This window comes from Nelumbo lutea, chromosome 5, assembly GCF_056320005.1.
Source record: "Nelumbo lutea isolate HS-2025 chromosome 5, American lotus-T2T, whole genome shotgun sequence".
Taxonomy (NCBI): domain Eukaryota; kingdom Viridiplantae; phylum Streptophyta; class Magnoliopsida; order Proteales; family Nelumbonaceae; genus Nelumbo; species Nelumbo lutea.
In genome coordinates, this window is record NC_142688.1 from 4,685,784 (window position 1) to 4,702,550 (window position 16,767).

General features: G+C 40.8%; 3 protein-coding genes and 1 non-coding gene across 23 annotated transcripts in view; 3 read left to right on the forward strand and 1 right to left on the reverse strand.

Annotated features, from left to right (window-relative positions):
• The first annotated feature begins 281 nt into the window (after positions 1–281).
• Positions 282–3,898, forward strand: LOC148849951 (receptor protein kinase CLAVATA1-like). Of its 2 annotated transcripts, XM_088943231.1 has the most exons (3): positions 286–359; positions 444–3,150; positions 3,272–3,898. In XM_088943231.1, the coding sequence occupies exons 2-3, from the start codon at positions 534–536 to the stop codon at positions 3,637–3,639; spliced, it is 2,985 nt and encodes a 994-aa protein (XP_088799357.1). In that variant the 5' UTR covers positions 286–359; positions 444–533; the 3' UTR covers positions 3,640–3,898. The 2 variants fall into 2 exon arrangements, with proteins under 2 accessions (XP_088799356.1, XP_088799357.1); XM_088943230.1 differs by having other exon boundaries at positions 282–3,150.
• A 344-nt stretch (positions 3,899–4,242) lies between these two features.
• Positions 4,243–5,955, forward strand: LOC148849952 (pentatricopeptide repeat-containing protein DOT4, chloroplastic-like). The gene has a single exon (XM_088944103.1). It carries the CDS (start codon positions 4,243–4,245, stop codon positions 5,953–5,955), a length of 1,713 nt encoding a protein of 570 aa, XP_088800229.1.
• Positions 5,956–10,941: 4,986 nt separating this feature from the next.
• TRNAL-UAA (transfer RNA leucine (anticodon UAA)) lies at positions 10,942–11,025 on the reverse strand. Its single transcript has one exon. It is a non-coding gene; the product is annotated as a tRNA-Leu (tRNA).
• Positions 11,026–11,077: 52 nt separating this feature from the next.
• The window catches only part of LOC148849954 (ATP binding microtubule motor family protein), a 29,314-nt gene continuing 23,624 nt past the window's right edge, over positions 11,078–16,767 (forward strand). For 15 of the 19 annotated variants that reach the window (XM_088942713.1, XM_088942717.1, XM_088942716.1 and 12 more), the window contains exons 1-8: positions 11,131–11,785; positions 11,912–12,111; positions 12,227–12,350; positions 12,428–12,522; positions 15,554–15,689; positions 15,823–15,888; positions 16,031–16,093; positions 16,274–16,324. In XM_088942713.1, the coding sequence (XP_088798839.1) occupies positions 11,282–11,785; positions 11,912–12,111; positions 12,227–12,350; positions 12,428–12,522; positions 15,554–15,689; positions 15,823–15,888; positions 16,031–16,093; positions 16,274–16,324 (1,239 nt within the window). In that variant the 5' untranslated portion in view covers positions 11,131–11,281. Of the gene's footprint in view, positions 11,786–11,911; positions 12,112–12,226; positions 12,351–12,427; positions 12,523–15,553; positions 15,690–15,822; positions 15,889–16,030; positions 16,094–16,273; positions 16,325–16,767 lie in introns of all 19 variants that reach the window. The other 4 variants (XM_088942718.1, XM_088942715.1, XM_088942728.1 and 1 more) reach the window with 2 other exon arrangements.

A 16,767-nucleotide genomic window follows, 5' to 3' on the forward strand; every position in this document is an offset into this window, starting at 1 on the left:
GCGACCGGCTGACCCTGACCCTGACCCTGACAATCATGTCTACTGGGCCAAAGACAGAGACACTAGACAGCCTTTGCTCCCATAACATCCACAACGAAGCTTCTGCTTTCAGTCTTCCGCTGTCATTCAAACGCCGTCAAAAACACACCTATTCAATACTAAGCTCATTAACCCATAGCCATAGGAGATCCTACGATCCAAAACCCATCCTTGAAAAGGTAACGTTCAGGACATTCCGTCAACCCTCCGTTAGTCACCGTCGAAAACAAGATATGCGGCCACAAGTAGACCGTGTTCACGTTTAACGTTCAGAGCTCAGTCTTCTCTTCTGCGACAAGGGAGGAAGCACGCCTGCAACGGTGGAACCTTTTTCTCTCTCTCTCTCTCATTTGTTCAATTGTTCCTTTTCTTTTCTTTTGTTTATATTTATTCATATTGTACAGTCGATTCTCCTAGAAGCTGGAATAGGGTTATGCAAACTCTTACTTAATCCGGCTTCAACCATCTACGCTTCGTAACTGGATTTTGACAATATGCCTAAAGAGCTACAGAGTGCAGAGATGAGAGGCATTTGCAGTTGCAGATACTTTCTTTTCTTTGCTTCAGTCTGTCTCGCTTTCTCCATTCCAACTTCATCTACAGATCTTATCGTCTTGATGAAGATCAAAACCGCCATGATTGGTCCGAAAGGTTCTGGCCTGGACGACTGGATAGTTTCATCTTCTCGGGCCTCGCACTGCCTATTTTCTGGCGTCTCGTGTGACGAGAATTCACGAGTAGTTTCTCTCAATGTTTCATTCGTTCCTCTATTTGGAACAATTCCTCCGGAGATCGGCCTGTTAAACAATCTCGTCAATCTTACTCTTTCATGCAACAACCTTACTGGAAAATTTCCTGCGGAGATCGCAAACCTCACCTCTCTCAAGCTTCTAAACCTCTCGAATAACATCATGTACGGTCATGTCCCAGAGAGCATTTTTGGAGGTTTGCTTGAACTAGAGGTATTCGACATCTATAACAACAACTTCTCGGGTCCGCTCCCCATAGAGCTCGTCAAACTGAAGCGGCTTAAGCATCTGCATCTAGGCGGGAATTACTTCTCCGGTGTGATTCCCTCTGTCTACTCCGATATTCAGAGCTTGGAGTACTTAGGCTTGAACGGAAACGGACTGTCTGGCAAGGTCCCTGCGAGTCTAAGCAGGCTATCGAATCTACAAGAACTCTACGTTGGTTATTTCAGCATGTACGAAGGAGGCATTCCGCCCGAGTTTGGTTCGTTAAGTTCGTTGCGTATGCTTGATATGGGAAGCTGTAATCTCACCGGTGAGATTCCTGCAAGTTTGGGCCGTTTGAAGCTGTTGCATACCTTGTTTCTACAACTTAACAGATTATCAGGTCTGATTCCAGCGGAGCTCTCCGGCCTTGTCAGTCTGAAATCGTTGGACCTCTCCAACAATGAACTGACGGGAGAGATTCCGAAAGGCTTCTCTGAGCTAAAGCAGCTAACTCTCCTTAACTTGTTCCGTAACCATCTACATGGTCGAATCCCATCGTTCATCGCCGACCTTCCTTATCTTGAAGTCTTGCAGCTATGGGAGAACAACTTCACCTTCGAGCTCCCTGTAAATCTCGGTAGTAATGGTAAGCTAAAGAAACTTGACGTTGCTACAAATCATCTCACCGGAATGATACCTCGGCATCTGTGCGACGGTAAGAGATTGGAGACATTAATATTGATGGATAATTACTTCTTTGGACCGGTTCCAGAAGAACTCGGCGACTGTAAATCGTTGACTCGGATACGACTCATGAAAAACTTTTTCAACGGAACGATTCCACCCGGGTTCTTCAACCTACCTTTAGTGGACATGCTAGAATTCAGTGATAACTACTTCACCGGCAAACTTCCGGATGAAATATCTGGCGGCATACTCGGATTACTGACTCTCTCCAACAACAGGATTACGGGGAATGTTCCAGCGGCTATTGCAAACCTGACGAATTTACAGACTCTCTCCCTTGAACTAAACCAATTTTCCGGCGAAATTCCACCGCAGATATTTGATCTAAAGAAGCTTTCGAAAATGAATATCAGCAATAACAACATTACAGGAAAGATACCGACCACTATTGCTCACTGCAAATCTCTTACATTGGTGGATTTCAGTTCGAATAATCTCTTTGGAGAAATCCCCAGAGCGATTGCGAAGCTCGAGATCCTTGGCACATTGAACCTATCAAGAAACCAACTTGAAGGCCAAATTCCAATTGAAATACGTTCCATGACGAGCCTGACAATACTTGATCTATCATATAACAACTTGTCGGGTCCGGTTCCAGAGGGTGGGCAATTCCTTGTCTTCAACGACAGTTCTTTCACCGGAAATCCCAATCTCTGTAGCCCGTTACACCATTTATCTTGCTTATTACCCCAGAACCAAGATGAACTTTCGGGCCAAAAGTCTTCATCGTCAAAAGTCGCCATCATCGTTGTCTCAATCATTGGGGTCCTGTCATTCTTCGCCGCAGCTCTGAAGTTCAACAGATACCGGATTAAATGCCGGGAATCGAAAGCTTGGAAGCTCACCCCATTCCAGAAACTCGATTTCAAAGTCGAAAACGTGGTCGAATGCTTGAAAGAAGAGAATATCATCGGCAAAGGTGGTGCTGGGATTGTTTATCGTGGGTCCATGCCTAACGGCATGAACGTGGCGATAAAGCGACTGGTCGGAAGCAGCAGTGGTAGGAATGACCACGGTTTCTCTGCGGAGATTCAGACTCTTGGTAGGATTCGACACCGAAACATTGTGAAGTTGCTTGGATTTGTGTCGAACAACGATACAAATTTGTTGATATACGAGTTCATGCCCAATGGGTGCTTGGGAGGGCTTTTGCATGGATCGAAGGGGTCGCATTTACAGTGGGAGTCAAGGTATCGAATAGCAGTGGAGGCCGCAAAGGGGTTGTGCTACCTTCACCATGGCTGCTCTCCTCTTATAATTCACAGGGACGTCAAGTCAAACAATATCTTACTTGATTCCGACTTCGCGGCTCATGTGGCAGACTTCGGGCTCGCGAAGTTCTTACACAGCGCCGGAGCGTCGGAATGTATGTCGTCCGTTGCTGGTTCGTACGGTTATATCGCCCCAGGTTCGTGAATCGTGGTCAACTTTGAACCATCTGATCCTCGCTCTCCTGTTAGAAACAACGCGATTTTAATTGAATAGTAGAATAAATAGAATGACCGAATTGCGCTTGTGCTGTGGAACAGAGTACGCATACACGCTCCGAGTGGACGAGAAGAGTGATGTGTACAGCTTCGGCGTTGTGTTGCTAGAGCTGATCACGGGACGAAAGCCAGTGGGCGAGTTTGGAGATGGGGTTGACATCGTGAGGTGGGTCCTGAAGACAATATCGGAATTATCGGAGATCTCAAAGCCGTCGGATGCTGCTGCTGTTTTGGCTGTGGTGGACCCCAGGTTAAGTGGGTATTCATTGGTCGGGATGATCAACCTTTTCAATGTGGCTATGCGATGCGTTGCAGAGGTGAGCGCTGAAAGACCAACCATGATGGAAGTCGTTCACATGCTCGCCGGCCCTCCCCATCCCAAGTCTCCCCCGAATCTGCTGGCCATGTAGTAGAAATTTTACTCACGTGGAGTAGTATTTTCTATTTACCTTTTTACCCCTTTTCCGGTTTGTTTTCCCTCGATTGTGATTGAGGATATGGTAGGTATAAAACTTACGGAAAAGGGCATTGCTGGGGATAATGTTTTTCTGTTCAAGTCTTTAAATGTCTTCGGTTGGTCTGTTTGTTTGGTTGCGTTTGTCGAAGGTTGTGAATCTTGTGATAGTTAAAATACTAATAAATGTCACTGGCGCAACCTTTTTTTTTTCTTCTTCTTTCTTGCTATTGTTGGTTTTTACTTTAAGCCCGATCTGATACTGCTCCTTTTTTACGTTTAGTTACGAAAGCAGAAATCTAATCGAATTCTATGACGTTTAGAAAGACTAATAAACTAGTCTCTTGCGCTTTGTTGCAACTGAATAAACTCTACTGCTCGTTGCACAATCCTATCTCAGTGGTCGATTCTTTTCAAGCCTCCAGGCTCTTGAAGGGTTATTTCGAGCTCGGTAGGGCGGAGTATGCAAAGAAGCTGTTCGCAGAAATTCCTGACAAATATTGTCTTGTGGTCGATTATGATTCACGGATACGCAATAAGCGGATTGTACAGGGAATCGATGGAGATGTTTTCGCATGTGCGGCTTCATGGTTTGACCCCGAACTCCTTCACCATGGTAGCTATTCTAGTTACCTTGAAGGGCTTATTAGACCCGATGCTTGGACATTCTATCCATGGATTGGTTATCAAAACTGGGTTAGCGTCCAATTTGACAGTCGGGACTGCCATGTTAGATGCGTTTGCGAAATGTGGGAATATTGTTGACTCGTATAAATTATTTGAGCAAATGAGGGAGCCAAGCTTGGTAACCTATACTGCGATGATTTCTGGATTTATCCACAACGAATTATTTGAAGAAGCATTTATGCTATTTAACCAACTCCGGCCATCTAATGTGTTGCCAAATTCAGTTACCATGTTGAGTGTTATCCGGGGCTGCATTGCCTTGGAGTCACGGGGATTGAGCGAGTCTGTTCATGCTTTCGTCCTAAAGACAGGGTTTTGTTCTTATCTGGCTGTCATCAATGCAATTCTGGACATGTATTCGAATTTGGAGGACTTGCAGGCAGCAACTAAGGTCTTCAACAACATGACATCCATGGATGTCATCAGTTGGACTACGATGGTTGGTCTGTTGGTCCACCTCGACCTAGCTTCTGAGGCTCTTAAGCTGTTCTGCAGAATGAGGGATAGCGGTTTCAGTCCTGATACAGTAGTTCTGGTTAATCTCACTAGAGCATGTGCGTTATTGGGAGATCTGAATACTGGGAAAGCGATTCATGCTCTTGCTGTAATTCACGGGTACGGATGGGATCTTCCTCTTCTAAACTCTATTATTGCAATGTATTCCAAGTTTGGGTGCCTTGATTCTTCAAAAGTCGTCTTTGATCGGATGGCAGAGAAGAGTTTGGTCACTTGGACGGCAATGATATCAGGCTACTTACAGAATGGATGGCCTAAAGAAGGTTTAAATTTGCTGGTTCAAGTAAGAAGACTAAGTTTTCATATCGATTCCGTAGTACTGGTAAACTCACTAGCAGCTTGTGGTCAACTAGCCTCTTCAGATCTCTGCAAGCAGCTCCATTGCTATATCTTAGTAGTTGGCTTTGCTCGGTACAAATCAGTTCAAAATAGCTTAGTATCAGCATATTCAAAATGTGGGGATATTGAAAGTGCTCAGAGTGTATTCAAGGAGATAATTTCTCCAGATGTTGTCTCGTGGAATGTGATCATATCTGGATATGGGATCAATAGTGAAGGAGAAACTGCTGTGTCTCTATTCAGAGAAATGGAAAGAAGCGGGATACACCCAGACAATGTTACTTATCTGAATGTGTTAAGTGCGTGTGATCATTCAGGGCTGATTGGTGATGGGTTAATGATTTTCAATCAGATGGTGGAAGAGAAGAGGATTGCTCCTAGTGGGGAACATTGTGGGTGCGTTGTTGACTTGCTTGCACGAGCAGGGCGCTTATCTGATGCAAGTATATTTATGAACACAATATCGGGAAAAGTTGGCCCGAATGCTTGGAGAGCTTTGCTTGGTGGGTGTTGGATGCATAGTGATGTAAGGTTGGCAGAACTTGCTGCATGTAGGTTGCTTGAGTTGGAACCAGAAGATACAGATTGTCTCGTGGTTCTTTCGAATGTATATGCGTCTGTTGGAAGGTACAAGGAAGCAAAAGCTCTGATATCAAGTATGATAATGAAAGGGTCACAAAAGAGCCCTTGGATGAGCTTGCTCAGTGGGCTGCTAGACGATTTTGGTTAATAGATGTAATTGTTTCTGGTCACGTACCAATTTTTTGTGGTGTATCAATTTTTTGGCTAAGTACCTCGTCATTTGACCAGGTGGTGATGTGCCTTGGTGATGAGCTATTTGGTGGCGAACTCCCTGGTGGAGAACTGCCTGGTGACGAGCTCCCTGGTGGAGAACTGCCTGGTGGCGAGCTCCTTGGTGGCGAGCTCCATTGTGGCGAACTGCCTGGTGGTGAGCTCCCTGGTGGACTCGTCATTTGACCTGCTCCTAGGCGGCCTGTAACTCAGAGGATGTGGAGCTCCCTGGTGTAGCGCAACCCGACTACTCTCTGCATGAGGTGATTTCCTCTCCTTTGTAGGCGGTGGGAGCTAAGGGACCAGCGAGAATTGAATAAGAGGACCCGGGGGTATTTTCCCGGCGGGGACTCTTCGATGCCTAAGTTAGCATCCTGATTACAGAGAGCTTGGAGAGATATGAGAGAGCTAGAGAGCAGGGGTTACCATCCTCTTTTCTTTTCCTCTCCCTGGCTTTGGGGGTCGGAGTCCTTATATAGTGGTGTCCTTGTGGGTTAGGTGGGTGAAAAGCCTTCAAACGGTAAGACTCGTAATATCCCGTCAGAACCGGGGTACGGTGGTGAACTCCTCGAGGTTGTCAGGTTGGCGCTTGTGTCAGGCGACTAGGATGGCGCTTGGGCCAGGTTGTCAGGTCGACGCCCGTGTTAGTCGGTGGGTCGGTGTCTGGGCCAGGTTGTCAGGTCGGCACCTGTGTTAGTTGGCGGGTTGGTGTCTGGGCCAGGTTGTCAGGCAGGAGATCTTCATTCGTTACGCAAAACTACTCTTCTGTACCGAGCTACCCTACAAGTGGCGAGTTGCCCAGGGGAGCTATGCCGAGCTGCTTGTGGCGAGCTTTGCCGAGCTGCTTGGCTCCTTGGTGACGAGCTCCTTGGAGAGCTGCCTAGCTCCTTGGCGAGCTCTTTGATGAGCTACCGAGCTCCTTGGTGAGTTATCGAGCTCGCAGGGTATGCCGTTATGTTTCATTGGTGGGCGTCTTATGGGTTGCCAGGTCGGTCAAGTCGGATCATGTGTCGGGCTGATCTAGGTCGATCAGGTCGCGCAGGCCGCGCGCTAGGCAACGCGCAAGCCGCATGCAGGCCACTCCAGGTCGGCCAGGTCGGTGCCCCTACGGGACATCAACTTGGTAAGTTGTTGCCTGGGTGTCGCTTAGTCATCACGAGGTGCCACGTGTTGCAGTTTCAATGGAGAGCCAAATCTGCCCTCATCAATTAATATCAACCTGTTTCTTCTTTGCTGTCTTCTATCCTTCGGATTATTGGATGGGTTAGGTGGGAGTCGTGGACATCATGAGGCATCACATGTTGGGTTGAAAGCTGAAACATTCAAAACTAACACACTTCAGAATGCCTGATCAAGCTTGGAATCAGACTCCGAAAATCAGAAACCCATGGACTCTATCTATGCCACCAAATTACAGGTGCTCTGATCATTTTGTAGATCTCGTATATCATTTTTTTTTTTTTTTAATCTTTTGCCATATCTCGTATCAAAGGCCAGTGTTTGTTCTGTATTTTGTGTAGATTGAATAATAACATGCGTTGAAAAGAAGAGAGAAAGAAGAATTTCTACAGTGCCATGGTGGTTTCAATCCACCAGCTAACTTTATCTATTCGTATCTATACTATGAAGAAATGCATTTCGGTGCAATCATAAAAAGTTAAATTTGATAAGATATTACCTTTGCTTGCACATGTCCACACACTAGTTACTTTTATATGAATTATAAGCTATACTTGGTACAAGAGGTGATCACGGGCAAAACCGGGCATTGCACTTACAATATGGACTATAGCCTATACTTGAGCACGGGTCAGGCTAAAATAATCTAGTCCAGATATACGTCTCATAGAACACGCTTCACACCAACCTCACAGCACTTTCAGTTATGCATGGGAATGTCTTCCATATGTGTATCAGTGTATGTTGTCATTCCCAATTCACGGCTGCAATGTGATGTGAAGTTGGTGTGAGACGCACTTTGTGGTGAGTAAATCCGAACTTGAAATACCATCCTACATGGTACATTTGCAACCATGCATTGAGAACATCTTCCCCTAAATGATAGCATACAACTATATGGAGACGCTTCCAATATGTGGGTCTAAGCATTGTGAGGTTAATGTAAGGCACACTCATTGAGGAGTAAATCTGGATTCATTTTAGTCTTAATCTATTCACACAGTCTTCAACTTCCATTTCTTCTTTTTCCAAAAAGAGTTCATTGTTCACATATGCGCCCTACAACATCCCACATCATATCCCCACCGTGTATTGGGAACATCTCATGCACGGCAGGGATGTGCTGTGGGACATTGTGGGGTGCAGATGTGAACTCTAAAACTTCCTCTTGAACCATATACCTCCATCGTATGAATCTTTCAATAGTAACCCAATTCTTCTCACCTTAACACTTCTCTCTCTCTCTCTCTCTCTCTCTCTCTCTCTTTGTAGTTGTGCCAAAGATTGTGATGAAACAATTAGGGTGCAAATGGATCAGATGATGGTCCGATCCTATCTGAGATCCTATCATATTTGGTCGAATTCAGATCACCCTATTTCCAATGTTCATATTGGATTTGGGTTACTCCCTATCCAATCCAATATGCATGTTATATATTTATTTATATAATTATATATTACATATATATGTGTTATTTGTTTATATATATATATATATAATTTATATTGCACTTTTTGTAAAATTGTTATATTATTTTGCTCTTTATAAAAAACATGAATATATGTGTGATGAAAATAAATAAAAAATACTTGTATTTTTTATTTTTCTTGTTTAAATTGGTATGTTTTATTTTTCTTTTAGTAAATTATTAAATTTTAGAGAAACAAATCGAATTGGATCATATCCTACTTCCCAATCGGGTTCAAACTCAGATCCAATCGGATTGGATTCGAATATACCTTGATTCGAATCCGACCTGACCCCGTTTGCATCCCTATAAACAACTACTTGTATTTAATGGAACAAATAGTCTGTACTCGGGTATGTAGAGAAATCGAGACAAATATTGAAAATCTATGTTTTCTTTTTTATATTTAGGTATTAAATTACTTATTTGCTAGTGGACAAAATTACAGTTGCAATTAGGGATGTCGATGGATTGGATTTGGGTTCAACCCCTAAATCAAAATCAATTTGGACATATTGAACGAGCCAATAAAACATATTAAATTGGACCAATTCATACTTAATGGTTCAAAGTTTTTAGTGGATTAGATTAGACTGGTCATCCATAATGGATTTATATTGGATTAGGTTGGATTGGACCAATATATGGTCCATTAATAGAAGCTAAGAATACAGGTGTCAATGGACTGGTTTGGAATTGAACCACCAAATTAAATTAAAAGGGTAAAAGACTTAAACTTCTCCTGATATTTCACTTAAATAATGAAACATCCCCCAAATTTTCAAAATTGGCTTAGACTTCCCCTGTATGTTGACGTGAGTGGACAAAAACCTCCAATCCATTTACTTCCCATTCATATTTGTTATACATGAAATAATGTGCAATTTAAGTTTTTGAAAATTTTAAATGTGCCTTTATAGGATGAAATGACATTTTTATCCATCGTTATTTTTTTTAAATTTTATAGGAGGACAGTGTACTAAGTTACTAACTATACATGAGCTTGCTCGTTGTTGCTCCTGATACAAATTGACCCAATTATTGACCAACCAATCCTTTATCACCTATTGCATCCCACCTTACAAACCAAAGGAGGTGATACAAATGACTATCAAAATGGATCATTTATAGCATTTTGGATCAACAATGGGTAGCGTAATCCAAAAAACCATTCCTAAACTCGCATTCTAATCCTTTTATTAGAGCTCCCCAATATTTCAGTAGCAATACTTGGTTGTTCAATAAACCCATCTCAGCGAGGGGTCTCAATTCAATTTGAAACCCCAATCGTGATCCAGTAGTCTCATATGGTATTTGTGCTGTTTTTTTTTTTTTTTTGGTTTTTATCTTGTGAGTACTGTCTAATTTTATTTTTTAGAAAAAACCTCAGAATATTTATCACAGTCATTATGTGCAAGTAATTTAAAAACAAAGGAAGACAACCCGAAACAATGTCAATTCACTTCATAACTCGTACGAGTTTTCCAGAAATAATTTGCAAAGATTTACTTCTCCCTAGTTTTAAAAGTCCAATGGGCTTTCATTGAATGACTTGAGAACTTCATCCATTAACCAAATGGATAGGCATTGAAACCTAAAAACTTAAGAATCAAGACTTATTGTGTTATCTATGATTAAATAGAATGTACAACATTATTTATTTTCAGATGAGATGCAGTTCAAGATGACAAATGTCTTTTGGGAAACAAATAGACTTGAATAAAGCCCTAAATAGCTTGCTCAAAGGGAGAGTTTCCCTCGACTTTACATTTTTAGTGGTTTTATTTGAAAGTTTAAAGAAGGATAAAAATGTTTTTGATTGTAATTTTTCAAATATAACCCCATGTTGTTCTGACAGGGGAGGTTTAAGTCTTTTACCCTTTAAAACTAATCTGAACATATTGAGGGGTTTATACATTGAATTGGATTGGATTGGATTTAATTTTGATCTGAAAACTAATCTGAAAATGTTCTAGAGTATTCATTAGATTGGATTTAATTTTGATCTGAACCATTTATAAATTATAATGGACTCATTGGTTCAGATCTGATTAGATCAAATCCCAAAACTTCAACGGTCGCAGCAGCTCCTCGTTGATCTTATCAAACTTCTTTTTTGTTTTAAACCACACCCTCGCCAATGGAATGGTTTGATTAAAGCATTAGGTAGCGGTGCATGGTTTCTAAACCTCATACTATCACTACAAAAACAACTTATTTATTTTGCATTTGAAGCAATATGCCAGAAAAACCCATCAATTTTTAAAACTTTTGAGTGCTGGCTATGGGGTTCGAACCCATGCGTACTTATTGTACAGAAGATCTTAAGTCTTCCCCCTTAACCACTCGGGCAAACCAGCTTGTTCAGACGTAAAAAATTGATTTAAATTATCTATGCACCGCGTCGCATCCGTTTCATGTTACTTGAGTGATATTACAATGCTATTGGAACGGTAAAGTAAGTTGTAAGTTGTAACTTTGTATTTATAATCCGGAGATGTTCAGCGAAATGCGAAGTGTGAAACGTTTGAAATAGGAAGAAAGAATTCCCGCCAAACAAAACTTGAAAGAGAAGAAAATAACCAGAGACGGTCGGAGGGAAGGGGGTAGAAGGGCATGGAGTTCAAAAGCCCTCCGTTGTGTCCTGCAATGGTCACGGTGAGGAGAAACCCTCCGCGCAAGGCGAGGGCGACTCCTTCGACCACTGCTCCGGATTCCACTAAACAGAACCCGTCTGCGTCAAAGCTTAAGGACATACCTCGATGCCCTCTAGAGGAGCTCCTTCACGATGACACTCCTCATATCCCTTCGGTGGCAATGCCATCTTCTATACCTTCTCCACCGGAAAATGGGAATTCCGAGAACCTTAGGATCTTCTTGAGGATTAAGCCACTGATAGGTACTAATGTTTCCTCAAAGAAGAACAAGGCCACTGAAACAAGATCGAAGCTCAAAGCTGCTAAGAACAATGATACGAACAAGAAGGAAGGGATCTGCTTGGTTGCGAATGACTCGCATTCCGTGACACTTTCTCCGCCGTTGTCCCTGCAGGACTCGAAGCGACTGAAAACTGAGGTCTACCATGGCTTCAGCCATGTGTTTTCTCCCGATTCTTCTCAGGTGTTCGTTTTATTATTTCGATTTTTACATTTTTAGGGTTTCCTGTGTCCCTTTCCATTTTCTTGTCAAATTTGGAATGCCAATGTGGCAATGTTCCTTATTGTTATTTTCCCCAAACACTTGCAGAAGGAAATCTATGAGAAGGTGATGGATCCTCTGGTATCAGATTTCATCTCAGGGAAAAGCGGGATGTTAACAGCTATGGGGCCTACGGGTTCCGGAAAGACGCATACAATTTTTGGTTGTCCGAGGGAACCTGGAATTGTTCCTCTCACTCTTCGGCGTATTTTCAGTGAGACTGACGGAAATGATTCTAAGATATCTAGGTAATTGCTTGCTTTTGGCTGCACTGTTCATTACGCTTTGTCTCAGGCCAACATAATAAGCAGGGTATTTCCTTTACTGATCTTCTGCTAGCAAGTTTAATTATTTTTTGAACAGGTCATATTATATATCGATGCTTGAAATATACTCCGACCGAGGAAAGGGTGAGAGGATCATTGATTTATCCACCGATGGAGCTGATTTGTGCTCGCAACAATTAACTAATAAAGGTCCTCAGGAGGTAGGTGTAGCGGTTTACATGATACGTTCAATTGGATGCTTATTGCACCGAAGGCTTGTACATAATCTTGTTCGCAGGTCATGGTTTCGGATGTTGTACAAGCAGAATGTGTAGTGGCACGTGGAATGCTAAAACGAACTACTGCAATGACAAATGCAAACAGCCAATCTAGGTAACAATACTAGTTTCCTAGTTTTCTAATATGAGGTAGTTCTAAAATGTATTGAGAATTCTATTTTTTTTGTTGAAGTACATGAACAGCCTGCCTATGCGTGCAATGGTTTGGGTTCACAATTCGAGACCAAAGCTTAAAACCCAAAAGTGTTGAAGATGATATATACTCAAACCTTTGTTTTTCATAAAAAAACTAGTTGCTGGAAACAATAAAAGAGTAGATAAAGGAACCCCCCTCCCCTTGTGCCTCAATTACATGTCCATAAATCTGCCATGTCAATGCTGTTGTTGAAGGATGATGGTTTTTTAGCGTGAAATTCTTTTTTTTTTTTTTCTGGTTTCACTAGGGTGATTAAGAGTTTCCACTTGTTGAGTTTGACTGAATGAGAATGATAGAAGAATTACTGAAGATGCTGAATTTAAAGCTAGAACAATAGAGGGGTGCTTTTGAATTGAAGTGTTTTAAGAAAAGCCAGACTAAGATAGAATATATGCATTCCACTTTTAGTAAAAAATTGTTTTAATGATGAGTAATACAATTAAGATTGATGATTAGGAGATGCCCTAAAATAACCACTTTTGGTATCTTGGATCATTTATCCAATAATGAGGGAGAAATTAAAAAAATATATTCATCTAATGTGTTGTATAACTAGTGTATAATGATGCAGATAGGAGGATTTTTTTTTCCGATAAACTGTGTATGTATTAATATGTAAAAAGAGGGTGAGATTCTGTCAAACTGTGCAAAAAAGATAAATGGGAAATCAGCAAACATGTTCAAAAAATAAGTGAATATGACTGGGTTGAAGATGGTGGGGTAGATGAATGGCAATACTAAAAGGATAGTTAGAAATAAATGCATTTGGGAGGACTTAAGAGTAGCCCTAAATCCCTAATTGAGTAATTGGTGATAAGAAGTGTGGAAGTTGGTTCATTAATCATGTGCATAGACAACAATTGCTACACTAGTGAGGAGTGAGTTGCTGCTAGCAGAGAAGTCTAAAAGAGCAAGGGGTACTGGGGTAGACTGAATTAAATGTGGGCTAATTCACATAGCTGGCTTCAAATAATTTGAGATTAAGCTTATGTTTAGTTCATTTGAAAATGAAGCGGTTCCCTATGAGTTGGCGTGGAAGAAAGGAAATTATTGATAAAGGTATCTGTTTAAAGATTTTGGGTCCACTAATGTAGGATAGGACTAACAATGGCTAACTATGGATCTCATGTATATGCCAAATATCTAAAGTAGATTTGTTGAATAAGAAAGGAAAAGAATGATAGAATAACTAGAGGTGTAAAACAGGCCGTGCCGCCCTCCCTTGGGATAACTTGGGGGGTCGGCCCGGCATGGCCAACGACCCAGGTTCGTGGAGGCCCGTGCTGTGCCGTGGTCGGGCTGGCCCGTGGGCCGAGCCTTGGGCCAGGTCGGGCCGTGCACTGGGCCAAAGTTATTTATTTAAAAAAATTGACAAAAAAACATAAATTTTTAATTTTATATGAATTTTGATGTATATAATTGCTTATATATACAATAATTAAATAAATTGGTATGATAAAATTAAAAAAAAATATTTATTTCATTAATATGTTATTTACTATATATATATAATATATATGAGCGGTGCCTAAAACCCTAGGCCCAATACGGCCACGGACTGTCGTGCTGGTCCAAATTCATGCCAAGCCGTGGGCGGCACAGCCTGATTTGCACCTCTAAGAATAGCCTTATAGTCAGCCACCGAGCTTCTCTAGGAGTTGATGCCTATAGGGTCTATTAGGTGTTAATACACAATTGCTTGAAGAAGTTCCTACCAAACACCTCAGTAGGACAATTCATTCGTCATGCTTTAGTTGGTTGAAATATGCTATTGTATAAGTATTTTATAAAGATATAAACTGGATTGCATAAGTCTATAAGATCTACAAATCATTTGGTTTTCCTAAACATAGAATTGACAATACATGCAATTAATGTCTATTTAAGATATATTCTGGATTCACTCATTATCTCAAGCAAAAATTCGATCGAGATAATCAAATCACATCACATCCGTGGGTCCACTATGGTCCCTTTTGGTTTGCGGGAATAGGGGTCTGGAATCAGAATCAGAATGGGCCATTCCGATTCCAACTGTTTGGTTGGGTGGAATTGGAATCCCATTCCCATTCCTGGTGGAATGGCATCCCCCATTTGAGGGGATGGCCATTACCTCCCCCTCCCTTGGGAATGAAATCCATTCCAGCTTATTTCAATTCCATTCTGGTTCCTGTCTGAACCAAACAGACTATTGGAATAGACCATTTTGATTCCGATTCCGAATGATTTCAATTCTGATTTCGATCCCAGTTTCAATTGTGAACCAAACGGATCCTATAACTCTTCCAAGTAGAAGGTAATGACTCAAGGAAACTGGAGAAATAAGTGAAAAAGTTTCATGTGATCAAACTATCCATAGATGATGTAGTCATTACATTTGAGGGTTGGAGAATTTGGAACTAGGAATGGACTTAATTGCTTGTCAAGGTTTGGATGATTCATTCCATGGTTCTCAAAATCTTGGTTCGTCTTAGTTTTTTTGTCTTCAGGCATTGTTTCCTGTTCCAAAGCGGCAACCGGTACTGCACCTTTTTTTTTCCTATCCTTTCTTTTAATAAAATGTTTTTCTTAAAAAAAAACTTATGTATGCATATGCAGAATCTCTACAGACCAACAAATCCTAACATATAAAATGAAACAACTTAGAAGTTCCATGCACACACAATGTATTCATTGCATCAAATTACATTTGGTGATAAATATTGTATTTTGATATTCCGAAAAAGTGCAATGTGATGTATGCTGGGGAGCTGTTTAAAAAGACATATACTTCTTTATTCATGAAAGCTGGGTAAACATTTCAGTTGTGACAAGTGTCCATATTAACTTAAAAAATTATTTTCTCAACATTTAATGGGAGAAATTTAGAACCATATTTTGGGTTTAGAAATGTGTTATCATTTATGGGTTCTTTTTCATAAATTTGTAGCCGATCACAATGCATTATTCACATCCGTAGTTCGCCTAAAATGATTAGTGGCAAGCCTGAGGTTCAACCATCCTGTGCTGTTTTGACAATTGTGGACCTTGCTGGAGCTGAAAGGGAAAAGAGAACTGGAAATCAGGTTCTTAACCTTCAAATTATTTTGAAAATTTTGCGTTTTCAGTATGTTTCAGTGACTATTTCATTTAAGTTCTATTGGTTTTTTGAGGGAACATTGTTTTGATGCTTTACAATATTCGTTATGTCAAATGCAGGGCAAACAATTATTGGAAAGCAACTTCATCAACAACACGTCTATGATCTTTAGTCTATGTCTCAGGGTATGTTGGTTTACATTGCTTTTTTGGATTTTGCTTGTCCTTCATTAAGTGAAACAATGCTTTTTTTCCCTCTTTCAGTTGTCTTTGGTTGTTTACATTCTGTTGTTGTCTCTTCATTAATTCTTCAGTTTCCTGTCCCCAGTCTTTGTTGGATCATCAAAAGAACCCAAAGAAGCCATTGCAGAAGCACTTCCAAAATTCTTTGGTGATGCTTCCACTTTATTTAATTCTCATCTTGTTGATCCTTAATGTGTATTGTTCCTTTCATGCATGACTTTTCTCTGTCTCCCTGTGATTGTTTTAAGGCATTCTATTGTGATGATTTGATCTTGTACTTTATTTTGTATTGTTAACAGAGACATTAACAATAATTTTTCTTGAACAGTTGACCAGGTATTTAAGAGATTATTTGGAAGGCAAGAGACGAATAACTTTGGTATGTTGTATTCCATTTCAATAGCAAGTTTCAATTGATTCTTTTATGTTCACCTTCTCTTTCCTTATTGCAAAAAATGCTTGGCTACTACTACTATAACAACTACTACTACTACAATTAATTTCAGTGAGCACTTTATTTATGTATTCTATTTGTCTCTACTTGTCATGTGACGTAAAACTACATAATGCAAAACATAAACTCCTAAGCTGGTGGGTAACTGTACCTTGAGGCTTTTTTTTTTTTTTGAAGCAGGTAATGTGAAATACTCATTAGAGACAAAAAGCATGTACAACAAGGAGCTTTACACATGGATTTATGAAAAACTGCAACCAGCAGAACTATATCCCCAAACCCTGATTTACAAAATTATTCCCTACCAAAAAAGGAACTAAAAGTTCTGTCCTTAAATACATTGTTTACTGCTAACCAAGAAAACATTT

Bases quoted from the DNA above. Each gene is read 5' to 3' on its own strand.
- LOC148849951 (XM_088943230.1), top strand. From the start codon at position 534: ATGCCTAAAGAGCTACAGAGTGCAGAGATGAGAGGCATTTGCAGTTGC. The intron at 3,151-3,271 runs GTTCGTGAATCG...GCTGTGGAACAG, and splicing joins GTACGGTTATATCGCCCCAG to AGTACGCATACACGCTCCGA.
- LOC148849952 (XM_088944103.1), top strand. From the start codon at position 4,243: ATGGAGATGTTTTCGCATGTGCGGCTTCATGGTTTGACCCCGAACTCC.